The 26,764-nt window shown below is 31.5% G+C and overlaps 9 protein-coding genes across 9 annotated transcripts; 6 read left to right on the plus strand and 3 right to left on the minus strand.

Annotated features, from left to right (window-relative positions):
• Positions 1 to 219: 219 nt before the first annotated feature.
• PWA37_000003 (uncharacterized protein) lies at positions 220 to 3,759 on the minus strand (the record flags this gene model as incomplete). Its single annotated transcript, XM_064856696.1, has 1 exon — positions 220 to 3,759. One exon carries the CDS (start codon positions 3,757 to 3,759, stop codon positions 220 to 222), a length of 3,540 nt encoding a protein of 1,179 aa, XP_064715829.1.
• Positions 3,760 to 7,918: 4,159 nt separating this feature from the next.
• On the plus strand, positions 7,919 to 12,580 carry GEA2 (Arf family guanine nucleotide exchange factor GEA2; the record flags this gene model as incomplete). Its single annotated transcript, XM_064856697.1, has 1 exon — positions 7,919 to 12,580. One exon carries the CDS (start codon positions 7,919 to 7,921, stop codon positions 12,578 to 12,580), a length of 4,662 nt encoding a protein of 1,553 aa, XP_064715830.1.
• A 716-nt stretch (positions 12,581 to 13,296) lies between these two features.
• On the plus strand, positions 13,297 to 14,097 carry URA3 (orotidine-5'-phosphate decarboxylase; the record flags this gene model as incomplete). Its single annotated transcript, XM_064856698.1, has 1 exon — positions 13,297 to 14,097. One exon carries the CDS (start codon positions 13,297 to 13,299, stop codon positions 14,095 to 14,097), a length of 801 nt encoding a protein of 266 aa, XP_064715831.1.
• A 590-nt stretch (positions 14,098 to 14,687) lies between these two features.
• Positions 14,688 to 14,951, plus strand: TIM9 (protein transporter TIM9; the record flags this gene model as incomplete). Its single annotated transcript, XM_064856699.1, has 1 exon — positions 14,688 to 14,951. One exon carries the CDS (start codon positions 14,688 to 14,690, stop codon positions 14,949 to 14,951), a length of 264 nt encoding a protein of 87 aa, XP_064715832.1.
• A 1,446-nt stretch (positions 14,952 to 16,397) lies between these two features.
• PXP1 (putative indolepyruvate decarboxylase family protein) lies at positions 16,398 to 18,122 on the minus strand (the record flags this gene model as incomplete). The annotated part of the gene is made up of 1 exon (XM_064856700.1): positions 16,398 to 18,122. One exon carries the CDS (start codon positions 18,120 to 18,122, stop codon positions 16,398 to 16,400), a length of 1,725 nt encoding a protein of 574 aa, XP_064715833.1.
• Positions 18,123 to 18,560: 438 nt separating this feature from the next.
• On the minus strand, positions 18,561 to 19,406 carry MMS21 (SUMO ligase MMS21; the record flags this gene model as incomplete). The annotated part of the gene is made up of 1 exon (XM_064856701.1): positions 18,561 to 19,406. One exon carries the CDS (start codon positions 19,404 to 19,406, stop codon positions 18,561 to 18,563), a length of 846 nt encoding a protein of 281 aa, XP_064715834.1.
• A 506-nt stretch (positions 19,407 to 19,912) lies between these two features.
• EAF5 (Eaf5p) lies at positions 19,913 to 21,268 on the plus strand (the record flags this gene model as incomplete). Its single annotated transcript, XM_064856702.1, has 1 exon — positions 19,913 to 21,268. One exon carries the CDS (start codon positions 19,913 to 19,915, stop codon positions 21,266 to 21,268), a length of 1,356 nt encoding a protein of 451 aa, XP_064715835.1.
• A 625-nt stretch (positions 21,269 to 21,893) lies between these two features.
• Positions 21,894 to 23,039, plus strand: GTT3 (Gtt3p; the record flags this gene model as incomplete). Its single annotated transcript, XM_064856703.1, has 1 exon — positions 21,894 to 23,039. One exon carries the CDS (start codon positions 21,894 to 21,896, stop codon positions 23,037 to 23,039), a length of 1,146 nt encoding a protein of 381 aa, XP_064715836.1.
• A 2,107-nt stretch (positions 23,040 to 25,146) lies between these two features.
• Positions 25,147 to 25,791, plus strand: UBC8 (E2 ubiquitin-conjugating protein UBC8; the record flags this gene model as incomplete). Its single annotated transcript, XM_064856704.1, has 1 exon — positions 25,147 to 25,791. The coding sequence occupies one exon, from the start codon at positions 25,147 to 25,149 to the stop codon at positions 25,789 to 25,791; it is 645 nt and encodes a 214-aa protein (XP_064715837.1).
• Between the last annotated feature and the right edge of the window lie 973 nt (positions 25,792 to 26,764).

The following is a 26,764-nucleotide window of genomic DNA, read 5'->3' on the forward strand; positions in this document are numbered from 1 at the left end:
TGGATTAGAACTGCATCCCAATTCTCTAATCATGGTGATTAGTAATACACGTGGGACTTAATAAAACAATAGGTAAATTCTAGATTTGCCAAGATCTTATGTAATCCAATCTTTTTATTATGCAGCATCTAATGTTGTAGCACATGTATGGCTTATTAATACACTAATTGGTTCTAGATTCATTCAGGATCTTATGTAATCTTGATGGTTATAACTATTCTATTCCACAACATCTTCCTCTCTCTCTTGGGAACCTTGTTTCCATAATTGTACGAAATTGTCAATTAAAGATTGACCAATATTTGTTGGGAGTAAGTTAAATTCTTCTACTGGATATTCTACTGTAATAGTCGGATCAACATCTTCCATATGACAATAAAACACTTTGTTATCTTTATCGTAACCGACTACATTAATAATTTCATGTACTCTTAATTTCCTTTCGGCAGCAGTATTAGGCGGATCTTTTGGATAGCGGTCTTTTCTACGTTTTAACGGTTTTAATTTCTCAACATTAATAACTCTGTGAGTCTTTTTCGTCGAAGGTAAATCTAATTCGTAAGCATTGTCATTTATTTTCTTAACTACCTTAAATGGGCCAACGTATATGGGTTGTAGCTTTAGATATTGACCTCTCTTAAAATAAGCATCACGATGTAGCAGTACAAAATCACCAATTTCAAAGGTAACTTCCTTCCTCCCTTTGTTATGTGTAACTTCCATGTTGATCTGATTCTCAGTTAAGAAATCTTTTGTGCGTAAAGTAAGTGCTTTCAACTTTGTGGCTAGTTCTTGTGTTGAATCATGACGGGAAGAAACAGCATCTCCTGTAACTATGATTGGTTCATTAGGGATGTATCCAATATCTACTTCAAAAGGAGCTGTCTTGGTTACGCGATTGGGAGTAGAGTTATAGACGAATTCGATGTGAGGAAGTAAACGATCCCATTGTCTATGATTGTTACCAGTATAAGTCTTTAATAACCTATTAAGGATCTGTATTGTACGTTCAGTTTGACCATCTGTTTGTGGGTGATTTGCTGTGGACATTTTCAATTTTATATTCAACCTTTTTGCCATTTCTTGGTATTCTGTAGAGGTAAAACGAGGGTCTCTATCTGAAGTAATGGAATATGGAAATCCATGGTAAGCGAAAATATAACGGAATAAAGCATTAATAACGGAAGTAGTATCAAATGGGTAACTACCAGCAATTAAGTGAGTTCTTTTTGAAAACATGTCGACTACAACCATAATCATGTCGTTACCTTGTTCTGATTTAGGTAAACCAGATACAAAATCTATGCTAATATTTAACCATCGACCTTCGGGAACTTCAGAAGGCATCAATAAGCCCTGTCTATTAGGGCGATGAGATTTAATCAACTGGCATTGTATACAGGAAGAGACATATTCATTAACAGAGTGGTGTAATTTTGGCCAATAATAACGACTTGCAATTTTATTGTATGTAACGGTTGAACCGAAATGACCACCATAAAGGCCATGGTCGTGATATATTCGAAGGACTTCATTTCGTTTAGCGTCGGGAACAACATAGCGTTCTTTAAAGTAAATAATATTGTCATTAATTGTAAAACAATGGCGAAAGGTTCTTGATAAGTTCAATTTCTTCATATATTTCTTGAACAATGATGAGTTGCAAATGGGTAAGTCTTTTGTATCAAGTTTGGTAATATAAACAAAACAGGCAGCACATAATGGGTCAGCTAGGTATTCTTCGTACCAATTTTTCGGATCTAATGTGACGGCAGCATCTTCAATAGCAGCAATATTGTAATCTGCTCTGGAAATAGCATCAGCTACTACATTCTTTGGACCTGCTAAGTATTCTAGTTTAAAATCATATTCGGCTAATTCATTTAACCATTTAATTACTCTACGAGAGGGTTCTTTGTTCTTTTGTGCCGTTAGTAAACTAATATGGTCTGTTCTCAATATAAAATGCATGCCATGAAGCATATATTTAAAATGTGATAAGGCTTCGACAATGGCTAGGAGTTCAAGATCTCCAGCAGAGTAATTTTTTTGAGCGCCTTGTAAAGTTTTTGAAAAATAACCCACGACCCCGAGAATTTTTCCTTGCTCATTCACTTCTTCGAGTACAGCACCTAATCCATTCTTTGAAGCGTCGGTTGTTAATCTGTAATGACCATCGTGTTTAAAGGAGACTAATATTGGGTTTGAGATTAGGTGTGACTTTAATGTGTTAAAGCTCTCATCTTGATCCGTCGACCACTTACTTTTACCATGTATGTAATCCTGAATCGGTTGTTGGATGTGAGAGCAGCGGGGTATAAAGCGTCTATAATAGTTTATCATACCCAAAAATCTTTGAGCTTCTTTAATTGTTCTGGGAGTGGGAAATTGTTCTATAGCTGCACATTTCGAGATCAACGGTTGGATTTTATTAGCAGAGATAGTGTATCCCAAAAATTCAACAGATTTAGCGGCAAAGTTACATTTTTTCTTTTTTACAATTAATCCTTCTTGAGTTAACCTTTGCAATACGATGTCTATATGTTTCCAATGTTCATCAACGGAACGGGAGTGAATTAAAATATCGTCGAGGTAAACACAGACATATGGTAAGTCCCTAAATAAATCAGCCATATAACGAGCAAACGTGCTTGGAGCATTAACGAGACCAAACGGCATGACGGTATATTCATACTTTCCATTAGGAGTAACAAAAGCGGTTTTGAAACGATCGTCCATTTTCATAGGTATTTGGTGATACCCTGAGTGGAGGTCCAAAGTTGAAAAAATGGTTGAAGAGCCAATCTTGGCCAATAGGTTGTCGATTCTAGGTAATGGAAACGGGTCTTTGATTGTCACAGTATTTAGAGCTCTGTAGTCCACACATAAACGATATGTACCATCTTTCTTTTTAACTAGAACCACTGGTGAACTACAGGGTGACTTGGAGGGTACAATGAATTTCTTTTCGAGAAGGTCGGCAACGATCAGGTTTATCTCTTGTTCTATTTTTGGTGTCGTCTGATATGGCTGTCTTCTAGGCAGGCGTGCACCCGGCTTAATTTCGATCTCGTGTTCAACCTTTGGAGGTTCAGCGAATTTCTTAGGTGGTAAATCATCGCGGACCGTAGCAGAATATTTCTCTTTTAACCAGCGAGGTAGTTTATCAAATCGATCATCTGTATCTGTTTCAGAAATCTTTATAGCAAACACAGCAGCAGCATTTTCAACATCTAATTCTTCGGTATCATTCTCGGTAAGTACGGATACAATGTATTCAGGGACCGGTTTCTTGTTATTTAATATCTTGTGGAGCAGCGGGTGAGATGATATAATCGGGTGTCCTATTATGATTTCAAAAGTAATAGCATCAGTTATGTATACGGGTGTTTTAATTTTTATGTCATCGAGTTCAAGTAAAATTTCGGTGGATTCGTTAGTGTATGACGATTCGGATGATACAACACCTCTAAAACGGAATGGCGGAGCGGTAGAACGTGTTAACTTGAGGTTGTCAGCAATATCGGCTCTAATAAATGATGTGGGGGAACCAGTATCCACTAAAACATTGACAGGTTTTTCTTTAATAAACATTTTAATTTGGCAACTGTTGCCTACGAGTGGATGGGGAGCGGACACGATGGGAGCTAGTGTGACGGTGTTGTTGTGGAATTGTTTTTCATTTGGGACTGCTCGCCTTACGGTTAGGGCAGTCACTGTAGCGGTGTAATGGCTTGTAACAATAGAAACATAAACCATGATCAATACAATATTGACGAGAGGGACGCTTAATTGGTTGTTTGTTTGCTTGGGAAGATTTGTGATTTCCCTTTCTGCCCCCTCTTCCGTGTGAACGATAAACAGCAGCAACTTGAGGATGATGATCAGTAGTAGAGTCCATAGGGACTGGGTTAAGAGCAGCGGTCATATGGATGTCTCCATCCATATCATAGGTGGTGAAGGTAGGAAATGAACGGTTGGTGATGGAAACTGTTTCACTGGCAGCTTCCATAGCAGCATCAACAGTGGTAGGGCGAGCTAGAGCTACCATACGGGCAGTATCAGGAGTAAGACCGCGATAATAAAAAAGTAATTCTCCCTTGGGAGTCCAAATGTTTGGAGGCATCAAAGCTAATAGTTGTGAAAACTTTTGATTATAAGCGTCAATGCCAACGGTAGCTTCCTTCAAGCGTTGGAACGCATTGAGGATGGCATGAGGGTCGATCATACCAATAAACTTATTTTTAAAATCCACAAGGAATTGTTCATAGGAATGTTGGTCATGATTACGGATCCATTGGACATACCATTGAGCAGCGGGTCCAGTTAAGTTTCGGCCAAAAAAGCTATACGATCCACATCTGTTTGGAGGTTTCGAGCATAAAGTTGTGCTTCGACAGTAACAAGGAAATCTGGTAGTTTAAATAAATCATAGCGACCAGAGAAGCGCATTGGAGCAGTACTGTAGTATTTGGAATCGGATGGGACTGGAGCAGGAGCAGAAGTAGGGTCAGCGGTTAGGTTAGTAGTTGGAGCAGGAGTAGTGGTTGGTGCGGCGGTATGATGTTCTGTAGCCGTAGATGCATCAATAGCGTCTAAAAATTCGTTCATATTTAAATTATTCGAGGACATGATGAAATAAACGCTACCAGTTGTTGTAGTATGGTGTGGTGAAGTTCTTTGTGTATTCCAGGGAAGCGCAAATAATATTAATAGTAATTCAAATAATCGAGACAGTAATCAACTATAGTCGATAGTATAATTACTAAAACGGTCTTATATATTAAGCGGCTTATATCGAGCTAATGTACTTATTCGAAGTTACTTGACTTGTTACTTGCTTGTTCTATTTTGTTTATACATAATATATAAATTATTTACAAGAAACGATTATGGAAGATGATCTTTTATCTCCTGAAAACGTTGTCCTTTTATATGTTTTCTGGAGCTCGATCGATTATTCAGATTACTACATTAATGACTTGACTGATTCAAACCCTAAAATTTATTATATTAATTTAGGTGCACTACTGGATTAGAACTGCATCCCAATTCTCTAATCATGGTGATTAGTAATACACGTGGGACTTAATAAAACAATAGGTAAATTCTAGATTTGCCAAGATCTTATGTAATCCAATCTTTTTATTATGCAGCATCTAATGTTGTAGCACATGTATGGCTTATTAATACACTAATTGGTTCTAGATTCATTCAGGATCTTATGTAATCTTGATGGTTATAACTATTCTATTCCACAACATTGCCTGTTGTAGTATGGTATGGTGAAATTCTTTATGTATTCCAGGGAAGCGCAAATAATATTAATAGTCATTCAAGTAATCGAGACAGTAATCAATTATAGGCGATAATATAATTACTAAAACGGTCTTATATATTGAGCGGCTTATATCGAGCTAATATATTTATTCAAAGTTACTTAACTTGTTATTCTCTTTTTGTTCATATATAATATATATATTATTTACAAGAAACGGTTATGGAAGATGTTCTTTTATCTCCTGAAAACGTTGTCCTTTTATATGTTTTCTGGAGCTCGATCGATTATTCAGATTAGTACATTAATGACTTGACTGATTCACCCTAAAATTTATTACATTAATTTAGGTGCACTACTGGATTAGAACTGCACTCCAATTCTCTAATCATGGTGATTAGTAATACACGTGGGACTTATTAAAACAATAGGTAAATTCTAGATTTGCCAAAATCTTATGTAATCTAATCTCTTTATTATGCAGCATCTAATGTTGTAGCACGTGTATGACTTATTAAGACAATAAATAGTTCTAGATTCATTCAGGATCTTATGTAATCTTGATGGTTATAACTATTCTATTCCACAACATTGTTAAAATATGAGCATGTTATTGGTATTTTGTTAAAAAGTCTTACTACAGAGTTATTTCTGAATGTTAGTATTATGGTACAGTTGAAAAAAGAACGCTTTTAAGATGGATTATATTTTAAGAGAGTAGAATTAAGAAAGATCTAATTATTCCTATTTATAAGCATATATTGTAATTCCTTTAGATGAATAATATTAGTACATGTCTTTAGCGTCAGTGATCATATTATATGTTATTATTATGTATTATTATTATGTTAATATGTAGAGTAATTTTCCCTCGATCTCTTAATCGGGAATTAATAATTATATAAATATAAAAGAAACATATGATAAAATGTATATATATTATTCATCCAGATTGGAAAATTAATAAGTAAAGTCGTCTACTTATATATGTTTACCTTTTGGCAATTTTTCATAATATATTAATTTATTTTGATTCTGTTTGATCTTATCTCCGTAATATTGAATGTGTAAAACAAACATTTTTCCTCTTTGATATATTTACATGTTACCCAAACTGGTAATATATCATTCCAGCAGTAATTATATATGTTGGAATTTGGAGCCCTTAGCATCCATAGTAATGGTAGACATCATTAAGTTATAGATGCTTGTTTAGTTTTGTATTAAATACATGTATATACTTATTATATAGCGTATACATTATACATTCTTTTATTTTCTTCAAGTTTTCTTTTAAGTTTTTCATTCCTTTTCAAATCTCTGAAAAATACTGTTGATGAAAAATAAAATGTCTTCCTGATATTATGGTACATCCGTACACCACATAACATACAGAAAAACTAATTAAAAATAATTCTTATGGAAATCACAGTAATAAACTCTCATTTTCCAACAATTTAGTATAAAATACAACAAGCATCTATAACTTAATGATGTCAACCATTATCATGAACGCTAAGGGCTCCAAATTCCATCAATAATAATTTGTTAAATTGAAATAAATATAAATTTTATAGTTTCTTTTTATATTTTATATATATGATCTAATAATATTTAAAGGAATGCTTTTCTGTATCTTATTTATTTATTTTTTTATTTATGCTTTTTTGTTTTTAGTGTAAAATACTGTTACTGGCAAGAGATAAATTTACTACCAAAGGATAGTTCTACCATGATAAATATCGTGGAAATAAACTAATTTATTGAAATGGGCAAACCAGTAGTTATCTTATTGTTAATTGAAGGGACCCCTGGTATTAAGTTCACTCATTTAAACGTATTTAAAAATACATAAGCGATTCATCTTTTCATACTATTAAATTTTGTAAATAGTATTTTGGGTTGAGGGGTTTCAATTGTATAGTTTAGTTGAATTTTTTTATGTTTAACGTTATTTATTTATGATAAAAAGGAGTACATTGTTTTATAGTTGTTTTGTTTAACAATTTAAAAGACGTTATATTTAATCTAATGTATAGACTCCTTTGTGAATAAATTTTCCTGAAAAAATTATTGAAATATAAAATAATGGGTTTTGACATTAAAGAATAAGTTCCTTTATAATATCTTTGACTGTCAGGTGTTAATTAGGTATAAAACCATAAATGTTTGTGATAAAATCTCAGTTACAACCCTAGTTTTGACCTTAAAGTTAACCCTAATGTCTCGATACAAAAAATCTTGATGCAAATTTGAAAAATAAAAAATACGAAAAAAATTATGTGTGAGAAAAATAAATACAGTAAGTATTGAAGGTAGAAATAAACCATAATAGGTGGTGGTTAGGTGGGATAACGGTTGGAGTAAAGTAAGGTTGCAAGCATTGTTCTTGTTATTGGATTCTGTTTTCGGAGCAAAAATCTTGAAAATATCTCATAAATAAGTGCTATATTCATACAGCACGTCATAAACTAAAAGATCTCTTTTTTACAATAAAGAACAATAAAATAATATATTTACATTTAAGATAGAAATTAAGAGTCAATTATTTACCAAAACAGATACAGTAAGAATAAAATTTAATATAATTGTCGAATTCAGATAAATTTTTTGTAAGTTTTTACCTTTTTTTTTGGAAAAATGATAGGGCGACAAGTGGAAAGTAGTTCGGTTGATCCGGTAACTATTATTATTAGAGAATGTATCAACATGTCATCTGCTATGAGAAAATATAGTAAATTATCTTCTCAAACTGGAATAACTGCATTATTAGCTGGAGGTGGAGATATCATTCATAATCAGGACGAATTATCAACGAATAAATTTAATTCTCTCTCTACTCATAAAAATAATGATCCATTTCTCTTAGGTTTTATCCAATTAAGGTTAATGTTAAATAAATTAGACACTTTAAACGATGTTGATTCTTTGACAGTACTGCAACCTTTCCTCTTAGTGGTTAGTACAAACACCATATCTGGTTATATTACATCATTGGCTTTGGATTCTTTACAAAAATTTATAAATTTAAACATTATAGACCAACATTCTAAAAATTATGTTAATGCTTACAGGGGCCTTATTAATGCATTGACTCATTGTAGATTTCAATCATCAGATCAAATTTCTGATGATTCAGTCTTATTAAAAGTTGTAATGTTACTAAATTCAATAATAAACTTACCTTCTCAAATATGTGATTGTCTTTCTGATTCCATAATGTATGATGTTATTCAGACTACTCTTTCCTTAGCATGTAATAAGAGAAGGGCTGATGTTTTGAAAAAGGCTGCAGAATCTACAATGATATCAATTACTTTAAAAGTATTTGGAAAATTAAGGACAGCTGAACCGGCTAACTTATTGCAACAATATATTAATGATGAAAGCTATTCAAAGGATAATTTGAAGGATGATGTCATTGGTACAGGTATAGCCAATGAATTGCAGTCAATAGAGTCACTTACTCTTCAACAACAGGAAAGTATTAATAATTCCGTGGGCGATGCAGAGGACCCTATGTCAGATATTAAAGAAAATAATAACCAGTTTTCAGATTCTGAATCTCATGTAGTTAACATAGAAAATTTATCTAATACTGAAAGTGATCAGGTTGTCTTAGATAGGAGTACAAAACAGGACAATACAAATATAGAGGGAAATCATACTTTTGAATCAAATTATGGTGTAACAGTGGCAAGACAATACTTGACTTTATTGTTGTCACTTATTTTACCAGAAAACCAGACAAAACATACCAATTCGACAAAAATATTTAGCTTGCAACTTTTAACAACTATAATTGAATTTGCAGGTGATAAACTTCCTTTGTATCCCCGTTTATTTTCATTAGTAGCAGATCCAATATTTAAGAGTATTTTATTCATTATTCAAACGAACTCGAAACTATCCTTATTACAGGCGACTTTACAACTATTCACTACATTGGTGGCTGTTTTAGGGAATTATTTGCCAATGCAAATCGAATTGACCTTATCTCGCATTTTTGCAATTATGTTGGGGGGAAATCATGATATTACAGAAGATAACACCAGTGGAAGTAGCAGCAGCAACAAAAATAATAATAATGGTAGCGGTAATAGTAATAGTAATATCAAGACTACTAAGAGTATGAGTATCTTTACTAATCAAATACCAGATTCAAGTGAGGCAGCCAAGAAGGAATTATTAATTGAACAAATCTCTATTCTTTGGCTTAGATCATCATCATTTTTCATTTCAATGTTTGTCAGTTTTGATTGTGATCTGAACAGGGCAGACCTTGCTCTCGGATTCTTGAAAATGTTGACTAAATTATCTTTGCCAGAAGCTGCAATAACTTCCACTGAAATTGTACCACCTATATGTCTTGAAGGTGTGATGTCACTGATTGATGATATGTTTGCTAGAATTCGATCGGTTCCCGAATCAGTATCTACCAATGATCTTAAGCAAAATGAAGTTTTGAGACAGAGAGAAAGAAAAAATGAATTTATTAATTGTGCAAACGAATTTAATATAAAGCCAAAAAAAGGTATTCCACTTTTGATTGAAAAAAAATTTATTGAAAACAACACAGATAATGCTATAGCCAAGTTTTTATTTGAGAATAATGGTCGTTTGAATAAAAAAACAATTGGGTTATTATTATGTGATCCAAAGAAGACTTTATTGTTAAAAGAATTTATTAATTTGTTTAATTTTAGAGGGTTAAGAGTAGATGAAGCGATAAGGGTTTTACTAACAAAGTTTAGGCTTCCTGGTGAATCACAACAAATTGAGAGAATTATTGAAGCTTTTTCTATTGCATACGCAAAAAGCCAAGATAATAAAGGAGGAAATGAGATTATAGATAACAGAGCAGAGGAAACCAACTTAGATACTACTAATACCGAAGCAAACATTAAAGAAGAAAATAACGAAGAATATGATCCTGTTATACCTGACTCAGATTCTGTATTTGTATTAAGCTACTCCATTATTATGTTAAACACTGACCTTCATAATCCACAAGTTAAAGAGCATATGTCTTTTGATGAATATTCAAGTAATTTAAGGGGTTGCTATAATTCCAAAGATTTCCCTCATTGGTATTTAGATAAGATATATTGCTCCATTAGAGATAAAGAAATAGTGATGCCAGAAGAACATCATGGCAATGATAAATGGTTTGAAGATGCTTGGAACAATTTGATTGCATCTACAACTGTTATGACAAAAATTCAGAAGGATAATGTCGATGTCATTGATAAATTTTCACCAATTGATTTACTAGGATTTGATAGAACAATATTTAAACATGTGGGACCATCTATCGTTAATACACTCCTTAAGATTTTTGTTGTAGCATCAGATGATCATGTTGCTGGTAGGGTGTTAACTTGTTTAGACAAATGTGCATTTGTTGCAGAATTTTTCAAAAACAAAAAATTGTATAATAATATTTTAGATACAATTGCCAAATTCACTACAGTTCTTGGACCAAATTCATACATTAAAGAAGCACATGATAATTCCTACTTTAATTATGAAGATAATATCCCATTAGTTGAAATAACTGTAGATGAAAAAACAAAGATTCCAGTTAGTAATTTATCTGTAAGGTTAGGTAAATCTTTAAAAAGTCGATTATGTTGTTTGATGTTCTTTAGAATTTTGCAGAGAACACGTAATGGCAGTATAATAAGCTCTGAATTATGGGATAATATCATTAGCATCTTGAAACAATTATTTGAGAATTTACTATTAAGCCCAGACATTTTTACAGATTTACAAGAAAAATTAAAGTTAGGCCATTTACCAAAACCACAACCAGATATATCTATTAATAAAAGTATAGAGAATAGAGGTTTGTTATCTACCTTTGCATCGTATTTGAAAGGTGATGAGGAACCTACTGAAGAAGAAGTCGATTATTCAAAGAGGGCCTTAGAATATATAAATAAAAGTAATGTGGCTGCATCAATCGTTGGAAATGAAAATATTATTACGCCTGGGTTTATAAAATCTTTATTGGAATCCTTAAATGAAAAGAAGGATGAGAATAATTTGAAATATTTTGAAGCGGAGTTATTATTCATAACTGAATTAATAGTGGCTCTAACATTATTCTGTAAGGATGAAAAGGAATTAAGTAATATAATATTAGATAAGCTAAGGATAATGATTAAGATGAGTGGTGTAACAAAGCGAACTATTCGTCGTTTACTCATGTATGAAATTTTATTGATTTCAGTTATTAATGGTCAAGAAAATAGGATTTCAACATTAATTAAAGATCAGTTGTTAGGTATGCCTGAGATATTTAATGAAAAATATTTTAGCACAAAACAAGGTGAAGAATTAATAAGAAGAGTGTTATCTTTGACTGATATTGCAAATTACAGGCAACATATTCTTAAAGATGAATATTTTTGGAGATTTTTAAGATGGTTAGCTTCGATGCCAATACATACTAAAACAACTTATAATTATGTCAAGGATCTTTTTGAAGCTAACAAGAATTCTATTATCTCTCAAAATGATGTATTTATGTTTGTTTTAGGTTTACTTGACGAAATATCCTCGATAGGAGCAGTTGGAAGTAGATGGGAATTAGAATATAATAAATCAGTGGAGAGTGGACATAAAGTGAGTAGCAATAATCCATATCAGAACATAGTTGAAATATCTTTAAAATCTATTAATATGACTGCCACATTAATCGAGAATAGGAATTTATCTAAAAATGAGATGGTGGCAATTATTCAAGCATTAGTACATCAGTGTATGAATCCCTGCGAACAAATTAGATCGTATGCAGTATCTAGTTTGGAGAGTTCATTAACGGAAAGAATTCAATTGAGTAAGCCAAAATTAAATTCTGATTCAAATATAGGCGGGGAATTGATTAAATTTGAAGACATCATTAACATTGGTATTGTAAGTATTATTAATATGAAAACAAATGATCAAAAAAAGGAAACTGATGTAATTAATAATATTGGTGATGATGGAGCCCTTGAAGTGCCAATTACTACTCTATTATCTGTAATTAGTAAGGCATACTTATATCATTTGGAAAAGGGTACAGTTACGAACGAAACATTTGTATACATATTAAATGTATTTAACGGATATGTGGACAATCCAAAGATTGAAACTCAACTACAAGAATTAATCCTAAAAAAGAAAAGAATAGAAAAGAATGGTGCTACAACTATGAAACAATTAAATTCGATCTCGATGTTGAAAGAAGAGGATGATGAAAACGAAAAGGCAAAGGAACAAGCAGATGAGGCTAGAAATATGAACCAAGAATAAAGCTTTTTTTTTTCTTTTTAATTTTGTTAACCAATTATATTTATCTATATATATGTATATATATATATAATCAAGTCTTCATAGATAATCATCAATTAAAATATTAAGTAATAACTAATAAGTATGCTATAGCGTAAAGAGTAGGGTTAGGAGAAGAAGATGGAGCTGTCCCTTGGAGTATTCCTTTTTTTTAATTTTTTTCTGAACATTGAAACCTTTTATATTTACAATTAATATAGTTGTATTGAATAAAATAAAACTTTCGGAGAGTTCCGAATTTTTTTTTCTAATAATTATTTTTGTGTTTATGAAAACAATGAGAGAGACAATATAAATCGAAGAATTGGAAAAAAAAAAAATTGAAACTTTGAAATATTTTCTAGGAAGAAAGAGAAGATCATTCGAGCAAAGAGGGACAAAAGAGGACGAAAAAATCGAAAATATAAGAGTAGATGAAATTAGAAGGGAGCCAACCAAAAAGGGGGAATCCTTGAAATCTGTGTACTATTTGTTTTATTCATAATCTCTTGAAACGAATTATTACTATTAAAGAAGGCACTCGATAAAAAAAATCAAACTTGTTCTAGTTTGTTTTCTTTTGCTTGTTCGTTTACCTATTGAGATAGTACATATCGCCAATTATCGTGCAATAATATCATATTACGATAACATCAAATAAGACAATATAAAATAAAAAAAAGAGGGAGACAAAAAAGATGTCTAGTTTAACATATGAAGAGAGAGCAGCCAAACATCCAAGTCCAGTTGCCAAAAGGTTGTTAGAAATCATGGCTATAAAGAAGACCAATCTGTGTGCATCCTTAGATGTCCGTACCACTTCAGAACTATTATCTATTGTAGAACAAGTTGGTCCAGATATTTGTCTTTTGAAGACACATGTGGATATCTTAGATGATTTCAGTATGGAAGGCACAATTAAGCCATTGAAGCAATTAGCTGATAAGTATAATTTCTTGATTTTTGAAGATAGAAAGTTTGCTGATATTGGTAACACAGTGAAATTACAATATTCTTCAGGTGTCTACAAAATTGTTCAATGGGCCGATATTACCAATGCACACGGTGTCACAGGTGAAGGTATTGTTAAAGGTTTGAAGGAGGCGGCAAAGGAAAACACAGATGAACCTCGTGGTTTATTGATGCTTGCTGAACTATCTTCGAAGGGATCTTTAGCACATGGGGAATATACAAAAGGCACTGTGGAGATTGCCAAGAGTGAGAAAGAATTTGTTTTTGGATTTATTGCACAAAGAGATATGGGTGGTAGAGAGGAAGGTTTTGATTGGTTAATTATGACACCGGGTGTTGGTTTGGATGACACTGGCGATGCTTTAGGACAACAGTATAGAACAGTGGACGATGTTGTGTCCACTGGTTCGGATATTATTATTGTCGGTAGAGGTTTATTTGGTAAGGGTAGAAATCCAACAGTTGAAAGCCAACGTTATAGAAAGGCAGGATGGAAAGCATACTTGAAGAGATGTGATAAGAATTAGATTAGTAAAATATGAGTATATAGTAATGATTATTTTGAAGGTATAAGAAGGAAAGTCATAGTTATTTTTTTTATAATTGTTTCTCGTTGTATATGTGGATTTGTGTAGGATGTATATAATAGAGAGGATTGAAATGGGAGTAGAATAGTAATAAGTTGTAGGTGTTTTGAAGAGATGTTAAAGGGTATATTTAGTGATGGCTTGCGTACCAAATTTACATGAAAGGTAATAGATATTGGTAATTTGTGTGAATTGGATAAATATCATTTTAGAATGTTTTTTACATTTAGTAGAAAGTGATATTTTAGTGTTCTATTTTACTTAGAAAAGAAAAGAAAAGAAAAAAGAAGGATCGATATTTAGAAGACCAAGAGGGAAATTTAAAGAATAAAGAGAAGTTAAGAGAAATGGAGAGAAGGGTAGTGTGTACACTGTTGTTATTATTATCGATTACAACTAATAAAATTCCAATTTCATCAAGTTAAAGGTGGAAGGAATTGCATGTTGATACTGTTGTTGTATTAAACAGAAACAAAGAAGACTCAATTATAAATACAAGTATAAATATAAATATAAATATTATTATTATCATGGATGCCTTAAATGCAAAAGAACAACAAGAATTCCAAAAATTAGTAGAACAAAAACAAATGAAAGATTTCATGCGTCTTTATTCTAATTTGGTAGAAAGATGTTTTATGGATTGTGTCAATGACTTCACTTCATCTAAGTTGACTAATAAAGAGCAAACTTGTATTATGAGATGTTCTGAAAAGTTTTTGAAGCATAGCGAACGTGTGGGGCAAAGGTTTCAAGAACAGAATGCAGCATTAGGCCAAGGTTTGGGTCGTTAAGGTTGAGAGAGGGTGTGTTACAAATATATATCATTTGACATCATATTCTACATGTGCATACGTATATATATATATATGTATGTATATGTATGTATATGTATGTACATGTATATATTTATAAATATACATAAGTGTGCGTGTAAGAAAATGAATGGATCTGTATACCTCTATATATAGTTAGCAATAATACATGTAAATAATAACTTCCTAATTTTTTGGATAAAGAAAACAATGATAGAAACTTTCCAAGTACAGATGTATATATGTATATATGTGTATTGTTATGTATATACAAGGCCAGGGATAGTATTAATATAAAGAGAAGAAGGAAAAGGAGCAAGAGAAAAAAAGGCATGTATGTGAAGGACAGAGAAGAGAACCTCACATAAAAAGGAAGAGGAAACAACGGCAGTAATCGGTATCGGGTTCAAATTGAATCATTTGCTCTACGATTGCACTCAACAGACCTTCAACCATTGACGGATAGCAACAACCGTAGATGGCAAGTCAAATGGACCGACCGTTGTCATTCCCATCAGAATCCAGAACGTAGAGAGAAGGAAAAGAAGGACACCTGCGCGGTTTCCTGTCCTTCCCTCCCCCCCCCGATTCCAAACCCTGGAGCCCAACAAAAGGGTTGATTTCTTATAACAACGCTAGACTCGGTTCCCCGAGTCCCCCTCACAGGGTAACCTTGCCGTAGACGCAGGCGTAAACGCAAACATCGTCACGGCGGGGTGTTGCGTGAAACTCAGGGGGAGAAGAACGGAAGGGAGCAAAACTCGCGAACAAATTTCACACCCTATTTCCTCCTCCCACCCAGGTTCCAGGTCCTCTGCGTTTCACCGAATTTCCCACCTGCTGCGAGGAAAGAGAAGGGGACACGTGAGACTGGGTTTTTTCAGCCCCCCTGTTCCACTTCATCCTTTCATCTCGTTGAATCACATTCCGTTTCCCAAAAACCAGTCTGCATCTCTAGCACATACACACGCACATGTACAAGCAGTCGTAGCCCTACGAACAGCAATGCGCAGGCCCATGGAAGCTGCTGGTCTTCAGCAAGACCTGAAAGCGGAAAACGAGGATTCTAATTCTGCAAACAGGTCTCTAAATCGTAGACGCTGCCATTGTTTCCTGAAATAACAACGACTGCACGTTTTTCCTTTCTTGTCATCGCCTGCCGTTCGAACCCTTGACGCGTTCTCTCAGACATCCAATAACACCGTGCGTCATTATAAAGATACTCGCAGGGGTGATGTTTGTTTTGCTTAAATTTATAGAATAGAAAGGGAGAAGAAAATTGTTTTTTGGTTTACTGTATATTTCATATATATAAGATGTATAAATAGAATTTACATAATATTAGTATATAGTATGTCGCTTACTTTCTTTTTTTTTTTTTTCTTGACTTTCCTAACTTTTTTATTTTTTGTTACTTCTTCTTCATCACAATTTAGCATTAGGTTTGTTTTGCCATGCAAATCTAACAGTCTTATTATTACCATGGGAAATTATCACATTTAATAATGTAGTAACCCTTTTGGTTCGTGAGTCCACCAAAGCTTTTCTAAAACCAACCTTCAATTCATCTAGGGTGGTTATCAAATAACCCTTTGAACCTAATCCCTTTGCTACAAGATCATATCTACAATGTTCAGATAGTTTGGTAGCACTTTCAGAACCACAACCATGGTATATCCCTGAATTATTCATTATCACTATCACAATACCCAATTTTGATCTAGTTATAGTCTCTAATTCCATTCCGGAAAACCCAAATGCTGAATCACCTTGTATTAATACCACATCCTTCTCTTTGGAATACAGCTTGGCTGCAATCGAATATCCAAGTCCCACACCCATTGTGGCGTTGGTTCCTGCATCAAGTCGCGATTTGGGTTTTAGGCATGGGAATGAGATTCTAGCTTTATCCATTGTATTAGCTCCCTCGGTGACCAAAAAAGTGTTGGTCAAGTCCATTAACTCTCTAATTGTCCTATAAACTGAATGATAATTCATTTCCATTTTTCCCTCAGCATTATATAATGCTCTACACGCGCTGACCTCCAAATCTGTCAATCTTTGTTCATTTGACTTGATTTTGTCTTTAATCTCTTTTTTTATCCCATGGTACTTGAAATTTAATCTTGTAAGTTCAAAGATCAATTCTTTCAAAGTTAAATTAATATCACCGCACAATGAATACTGCAATCCTGCTATATTGTTATGGCCTAGAGTCTCCGGTGTATGATCACATTGGACAAAAATTGCATCAGAATTCCATCTAGGTGATTCTCCGTAGTGTAATATCCAATTCAATCTTGCTCCAAACACAAGCACTAATGTTGCTCTTTTCATCACTAACGACCTTGCACTAGATACATTTAACGGGTTCAGATCAGATACCACACCTTTCCCCATCGGTGTAGGTAAGAAGGGTAACTGGAATATATTAATGAATTGGTTCATTTCCTTAAACGCAGGTTGACTACCTTTCCCTACGACCACCAATATCTCTTTGTCTCTATGTTCTAATAATAATTTACATACATTCTTAACAATATGCGGATCAGGACAATATTTAATTCTCTTGGGAATAGGTGGTAAATTTGTCTGTAACCGTTGATTGCTTCTAAGATCATTGGATCCTATTGATAGATCTTCAATCAAGTTACCAGGAAAATCAAGGTATGTGACACCCAAAGTACCTTGGATAGACAAATTATAACACTGGAATAGAAGTTGTTGGATATTCTCTGGATTTAACCTTCCACAGAATTTAACATATTTATTTAATAACGAGATTTGGTCCAATTCTTGAAATGCACCCTTGTACTGATCATTGGAATTACCGTTGCTCCCTGATATTACGATCATGGGCCACCTATTATTAATTGAATTATATATACCAGACATTGCATGTATTAATCCTGGTCCACCCACTGTTAGTAATATCCCTGGTTTTCCAGTCAAATATCCATAAGCAGAGGCTGCATATGAAGCAGCTTGTTCGTTTCTAAAGGATACAAATTTGATACCATTTTTTATCATATCATTGGCTAACGTTACTATTGGGATCCCAACAATCCCAAATACAGTATCAATTTCTAGGTATTTTAATGTATTAATAAACTGAGTCACAATCTGATTGGTTTCTACTGGTGTATTCATTTTTTTAAAAATAAGTATAAGATTGAGGAAGGGGCACAGAGGGGCGGGACGTTAATTTAAAATCAAAAATGTAGCAGTAAAATCCTTTATTGAAGTTTGGATATTAATTGTATCATATGCAGTACTTGGTTGCTATGAGTGTTTTCACTGAGGAAAATATATTTCATTCAGTAGGAAAAACCCAATTTTTTGTTAAAACTGTATATTCTTATATACAAATTTCTCTTTTTTATATTTCTTTTCTTGTTCTTTTTTTTTTTTTCCCTAAATTTTTAATTAATATATATTCACAAGAGATTGTACGTATCTAAAGATGCTTCTACATTAAAAGATATATGGTCGTCCCTGTGTATATATGTATATATATGTGTGTGTGCGTGCGTGTGTGTCCGAACATATGTCTGTATCGATATATATATATGTATATATCTTATGAAATCAAATTATATCAATTGAATTAGAATCGGAATTAGTCTTTTGTTTTCTCTTTAATGACATAGCAATTTGACATCTTAATTTCATAACTTCATCTATTTCAAAATCACTAATTGAGACAGATTTACTACAACCAGTTTGCGGACAATCTTTACTTGCTCTACTATGTGGACCACCAAGATAAGTTATAATCCCCTGTTTATCAAAAGTATGTCCACATTTCTTAGATATCATCGGTATCTCAAAGGGTTTACAAGTGATTGGACATATTAATTCAATAGAACCACCTTCGATTTTTATATCGTCCTCTTCCTCATTAGTTGATTTATCATCTCTGATCACTGCAGTTGGATCTTTCCATACTTGTGGTAATATTTTAAGCAAAGTTGCGGTCTTATCCTTTTCATCCAACTTTGTTGTTGATAGTGTTGTGGATGACTGATTCTTATCTAAAGTTTCCTTATAATAATCCAGTAAACTTTTTGGACCCTTTAATGTGTTTTTGGGATTAACATAATTTTGCCAATCAGCTAACTCTGTTATTCTCTCGTATTTATCTGAATCATTTCTATATTGGTTTTTCGCTTCTTGTAACGTGTTTTGACTAATTTTCCATTGACAATATTGATCTTGTAAATTGTTGTTTGCATCCTCTAAACTTTGTAATAAAGCACTCGGTAAATCATCATCAAGGAATAAAGTTGTGTCGATAATCTGATTCAAAGTCGAATTTAATTCTGTTTGACATTGTTTAAGATACTTACTGTAGTCATTCAATGTTACATCATGTAAATATCTTGCTGCTTTAGGATGAATAGGTAAGTTTTTAGGTAATGTATCTAGACTCATTATAGATTGAATAACGTATCTTTTGTAATGCAGATCTGTATGTTTATGTAGTAGTAGTAATCTGGATAAATATTTATATGTTTATGTTTGTATGTAAAGCTTTATAAATCCCTTTGTTGTATCTTTTATTGGTTGGGAGAAGAGAGAAATAAACAGTGTTAACTTTAAAATTTATCTTCACAGTTATAATCAAAAAAAGAAAACTTAGTCAATGTTATTAGGTAGTGTTAATATTTTTAGTGTTAAGAATGAATTTGAGGAAGAATTCTTATTAACTGTAAGAATAGAAGCTCAGAAAGGTTAATATATTTCAACTTTTAGTATTTAGTAAAATAAAAAAAAATATTTGAATCTTTGAATATTAATATCTACATTGGTCAAGTTGAAAATAGAGATACAAAGAAAGATATATAAAGAGACAGAGTTTTATGAAATAGAGTGAAGAATTATCTAGTGGTGTGCAAGGTTACAATAATAGAACAAATGATAACAAATAGTTCAATGAAATGATGAATCCGATAGTGAAGGAACTAATTGTATTACAAGTAATTTACGCTTTGATTATACCACAAATTCAAGATATAGATATAAAAGATAGTAACAGTATTAGTACTAATGGTGATGGACCACATACTACCAAGGATAATACCATAAATGGTTATAACAATGATAATAGTAATAATGATAATAATTCCATAATTAATAATAATCAAAATAATAGTAAAATTAATAACGGTAATAATAGTAAAATTAATAACGGTAATAATAGTAAAATTAATAACGGTAATAATAGTACTGACAATAATCCCAGACGAAGTCCTACAAATCCTGATATGACAGATAATTTATATTTTTATAATAGTATGATTGAAAATAAGGTTATCAGCAGTAACATTAAATTATCTTTAGTAAAGATCACTAATGAAATTCAAAATAGTTTACTAGTTAATAAATTAATGGATATGAACAATGAAGCAAAGTTAACAATTAAGGATATATTGAGTATAATTAGAGATCTATTTCCATTACAGAGAACCATTTTGATCGACGGCCAATTAAGTTTTCATAATTTAAAGATTAAAGAACTAAAGAATTTAATAATAGTTAAATATAATACGTTTAAGGAGGACCAAATACGGTTGATTAATGAATATGAGAATCAGCTATTAGGTATGATTCCTTCTAATACACAAAATAGTAACGGTATTGATGACAATAATGGTAATGTAGTTATAACAGGAGGTGAAAATATGTTACAAGGTACTCAAACAACAAAAACCACAAAAACTACAACAGCAACACCATTATCATCAAAAATGACATCTGTTGTATCTAATAGAATCAATGCACCAAATGGGTCTACAAGTACAGTGGTTAATGAATCACCAGTAAAGTCTACACCATCATTTCTCACTCCAACACCAATGGTATCATCCACTACTAAGTCTAATATAAACGTAAGAAATACAACTCCTACACCACCATCTGCTACTACTACTACTACTGCCTCCACCACAACGAATGGCACGGTAACAAATAAGGATCCAAAGAGAGAAAAACTGTTACAATTATATAGAGACACCGTATTGAATAAATTACAATCAAAAACAAAGATTTTGGATAAATTGTACCAGAATTTAGATCCACAACTATCAAATAAGATAGTGTATAATTTGTTGGAATTGGAAAAGATTAAGAGTACAACACCAGCAAGTGTGCATCATTTACAATTGATACTACAAAAGAGCGTCTGTGATGGAATGATGAGTAGCCGTACAGGTAGTCTTACATGGCAGATGGCTCGTCAAGTTCAAACTGAACTGGAGGATACTGTTCAATTCATGAGACGAGCACTAGAATGAATTGTGTATGCATATGTGTGTGTATGTTTCAAAGATATATTATTGAAATTGGAGTCCCCCAATTTCCAGTCTTACTCTTAGGAGAGGCTTATTTCATACATAGTGTACGTATTATCTTAAGTATTTTAGAATATTAGAATACAGCTCCATAAAAATCCCAAAGATGCTCAGTACTGTTATTAAATGATAAATGGTTTATCTAATGAATAAATTACATTCTATTTCTTTTCAACCCTAAATCCAATTTTCCCTGATGTTTGTTATTTTTCATCACACGCCTGTTTTTTTTTTTTGTTGGTTTTCTTAGGCACACTCCTTTCTATCATGGAATACGACAAGCTGTTCTTTGAAATAATATGTTCCTTTCTTGGTGACATTTATATAAGAAAAAGATAAACAGTTAAAATGATCAAACCAAAAAGAGATTTACTTTATTTTATTTTCGGTCAGCAACGTCTCCAATGGTTGCTTATTTGTAGTTAAGTAGGTGGGTAATAAGCAGATTATCCTAATTTTACATAATATTATTGCATATATAGCTATTCATTTTATTAGGTTTAATATTTTTTATTGAGAATATTTAAAGAAAAATTTGAAAAAAATAAAAAAAAGAGGTGAGGGGGAAATGGCTGCATCTAAAAAGAAATATTCATTTGAACGTTGGAGAAAGATCGATTTATTAGATTTAGCAGATAAATTAAATATATATATTGCTACCAGTGCTAAAAAAGACGATGTTATAAAAATTTTAGAAACATATTTGGACTCTCTCGATTCTCCATTAGATACGTTAGAGTATCCAGAATTATCGCAATATTATAGTTCCTTTCGAGATGATGATTATGATTCAGATTCTGAAAGAAGTAGGTTACGACTAAGACCTAAAGTAGAAAATACAAGTGGTCAGGAGAGTGATGAATATGAAAATGAAAACCAAAATGAAAATGAAAATGAAAATGTTGAGTTTTTATCATCTTTAAAAAATATACATGATAATAAATCTTTTGAAAAGTCAGAATTGAAGGATATTTTGGATAATGAGAACAAGGAAATTAAACACGAACAAAATTTAAATAAACCTCCCTACGTTCAAAAAAATTATATTAACAATTTGTTCTTTGGTGATGAAAAATCAGATGAGACTGTAAGAAGTTTCAAATTTAATCTCCATGAATATTTTACAGATATTGTTCAAAAGACTTCAGAATATAATGAAAATATTCAATTATATTTGTCCAATCTAGAAACAGTATATAGAATCTTTGCTCTTGTGGAATTCATGTCTCTCCTTTATGGTATACAAAAGGTGGTTAAAAGAGATTGTCAAAATGGACATGAACTGAATGTAAAAGAACATTTGACAATGGATTTTACCCCACAATTGGAATATACGGAGATTTTGATTATTTGTTTAATGTGGTTAATTAGTTACGTTGGGATTCCAATTCTGATTGGTTATTATTTCAATTTTGCTCGTGAAGTCTTTGATTTATCTGTTGATCAAATGGTTTATAATTTAGCGAAATTATTAGTGATATATTTCATCCACTCAAGTTCATTTTTTACCAATAGTTGCAATGCTGACTATAATAATAGTGCCAATGATTTTGTGAATTTTGTCAACAATCTTATTGGTAGACAACAGACATACTTGAATAGATTTGGGTATTATGTGAAAATAATTACAGTGTCATTAGGTAATGCACCATTTGTTTTCACAACTATTTCATCTATACTAACAATTTATGTTTATATATTGTATGTGTTGTAATTTTAAACTTATTAGAGTTGAATACAAAGAATGTAAGGAGGTCATAGAAATTGAATTGATTAGAGATAGTTATTGTCTAATTAGTTGTTTTTTTTTGTAGTAACTTTTTGTGATTACGCTTTGTCTTCTTTTTTTCATTTTGTCTTACCTTATTTTACATTCTTTGAGTTGTATTATTTTTTTGTTTGTTATTAATATTTATATTGGCAAGTCTTTATATATATCAACTATATTTTGGTGGATTAAGAACTATGAAACTGGCAGCACTGTATGTATAGTAAATATAAGTGAAGTTAAGATATGATATACATTTTTAATGATCATTGTAGATGGTTATGTATGGTTCTCATTAGTTTTAGTAAAGAATTTTTGATTAAAAAGAAAAAGGGAAGGAAAAAGCTGATGCCATTCTCTTTTTCTCCACGGGTTCAATAATATACTATACTAGTAAATTACAAAGATATAAAGAGAAGACTGTTGGGTGTTTGTAAGCATATTCTGAGAGCTAAAGACTTTCTATTTTATGTAGTATAGGTATTATGTGAATAAATAAATAAAAAAGGCTGATGATCTAAGAAGTCATAATCGGAAAATTTCAACTATATGGTCTTTGACTAATGTTGAATGCTAAGGAACAGGACTTAAAATAGTTAAAAATCTGGGTCTAGATTATGAATATATTCAATTGGTTGTCAGATTAACGTTGTTAATAAATTATTAGAGGAATTTATTTAATAAATTTTTTATTATTGTCGAAGAGTGCCAAAAATAATTATTAGCATTAACACACCTATTAGTATTTCTCAAGTAAAATCTAATAATAATAATAATAATAATAATAATAATAATAATAATAATAATGTAGTTGATTTACTAGTTTAGGATTAATGAAATTTTATAGTTTTAATATATTGTTTAAAATAACTCTTTATAGAGTATAAAAAAAAGGATATTAAAATTGTTAAAAGTACTTATTTTTTAACAGATGGTAAATACCTTTATGAAAACTTGATATGTTTAAAAAATAAACAAAATAAAAAAACTACTCTCATAAGAATGAAGCCACTTTAAAAAAATTCAATATATAAGGAAATTAATCTTAATTAATGACAAGACACACAACAATTTAATAAATAAATAAATAAATAAATAAATATTTGAATAATCTATTATATTTTTTATACTTTTTATATGTGGGCATTAAAATTAGTATTGGTAACTGACACAGAAAGAAAAAAAAACATTAAAATATGAATAAAGAGATATTTGATACACTAAATTCATTGCTCTAGAAGACTAAAAAAATCACAAAAAATATATATATCAAAGAAGACCTCAAGTATAAAATGATTTGCACTGTATATTATAACTTCTATATATTATATAAGATAGAAAAAAAAAGTCAGGTGATGTTAATTAAAGTTATAATACCACTAAAATTACTTTATAAATAAACCAAACTCTTTTAATATAATCTTAATGCATTCATAAGTTTACTATCGCTTCATAGCGTTAATTTGATAATAAAATTTCATAACGTTAATGTTACTAAGGTCTCACGTCAACATGATAAAAATAAAAAAGATAGTTTTACCGAAGAAACACAAACAGTATTTAGTACGATAACAACAACAATACACATTCATCTAAAGGTGTAATGCATATAGATAGCTCTGGAGATTGGTCTTTGACGTTTGGGATTCGGATGCATAGAATGCAATATTCTGCTCACAGTGTTGCATTCTTTTTTTCTTTTTTTTTTTCTTTTTGTTCTCTCTGTTTTCCATTAATGAAGGTACGATAGAATGAAGCTGCAAAAAAAAAAAAAAGAAAAAAAGAAAAATAAGGGGGGGGAGAGGGAAAAAAAGAAAAGGACAGTGGGGACGGCAGAAAAAAAGAGAAAAAAGGCTTACTTTTTGCACCGAGAATATTGATTCATAAAAGGATAAAAAGAATTTCCAGTATTAGGCATTGAAGTAGTAATGAAGAAAAATAATTATACCTATTTACTTAAACTTAAACGTTGCTCTCTTGTATAATAATTATAAGGATTTTTCACACAAAATACACACCCACGTAAACAAAGAAAGTTAGTTATAAAAAAAAAATGAGTAATAATTCAAAAAGACGTATTGAAACTGATGTGATGAAATTATTAATGAGTGACCATGAAGTTGAATTGGTTAATGACAACATGCAAGAGTTTCACATAAAGTTCTGTGGACCAAAGGACACACCATATGAAAATGGTGTGTGGAGATTACATGTGGAGTTGCCTGACAATTATCCGTACAAATCACCAAGTATTGGGTTTGTGAATAAAATATTCCATCCAAATATAGACATTGCATCTGGGTCCATCTGCTTAGATGTTATAAATAGTACCTGGTCTCCATTGTATGATCTGATTAATATTGTTGAATGGATGATACCTGGTTTATTGAAAGAACCAAATAGTAGTGATCCATTAAATAATGAAGCTGCCACTTTACAACTAAGAGATAAAAAGTTATACGAAGAGAAAATAAAAGAGTATATATCCAAATATGCCACAGAAGAAAAATATGACGCACAATTTGGAGATAATAGCAGCAATGATAATGAAAATCAAGAAGATGAGTTACGAACTGGTAGTAATGGAGAATTGAGTGAAGAGTTGAGTGATATTGAAAGTCTTTCTGATGAAGAAGATGACGATGGATCATTAAGTGATTTAAGTGACTTATCATCAGATGAGGAAGAAACTATTTAATGGAAAATAATATGAAAATAAATATATTTTCAAACGAAAAAAAAAAGAAGAAGATAAGACACATAAGAATAAAAGAAGAAGGAAAAAAAACATGTGAACTTTAAAAATAAAATGAATACACTTTTCTTTTTCTTTTCTTTTCTTTTTTTCCTTTTTGTTTTACAGATTCAATTATCCCTCCCATATAGATATACATTTCTGTATTCCCCTTGTATACTTATATTCTTATGTGACTATAAGATTCGATTGAGCTGTCAATAATCCAACAATCATATACAAATATTATTCTAATAACCACCATATACAAAATGAAAAAAACTCCGACCTCACCCCTTTCACTCTCTTCCTTCATATATTACCCACGTAACCCACAAATATTAACATAAATATACATGTATGTATGCATTAACGTAGCGAAATATTTGTACATTCACGAATAAATTGAGGTTTAAATCTAAAATTGAGTAATATATATATATATATTTTGTATATATCATGTACGGAGTGATGCCCCTTTTTTTAGGTCACAGAGAGAAAAAAACAATTAGCCCTGTCCAACAAAAAATTATCACGAAAATAATGTCAATTAACCATCATTTTTCCAGTCAACAAAGTTTATTATAATAGCAACAATAACCATTCTCCTTCCAAAACTACAAAAATAAAAAAAAAAAGAAAAAAGAGAAAAAGAATGAAACAACAGAGTGTGTCAAAATTCAAAGATAGTTTTAATTACCAAATTCAAACACTCATAAACATTATAACGCAAAGATAACCGAGAACCGTATGTGTGTATTCCTGTAAACAAACAAACAAACAAAAGAAAAAAGGAGAGGTGGAGAATATAAGGAGAAAGGAAAAGAAGGGAGGGGAGGAGAGAGGAAAATAGGAAGGAGAAAAAAGAAGATGAAGTAATGTAGGGTTAGCAAGGAGTGACGTTTCTTTTCCACTTTCACATGCTGGAAGTCTCAAC

This window comes from Arxiozyma heterogenica (genome assembly GCF_036370985.1).
Source record: "Arxiozyma heterogenica strain weizmannii chromosome Unknown scaffold_11, whole genome shotgun sequence".
Taxonomy (NCBI): domain Eukaryota; kingdom Fungi; phylum Ascomycota; class Saccharomycetes; order Saccharomycetales; family Saccharomycetaceae; genus Arxiozyma; species Arxiozyma heterogenica.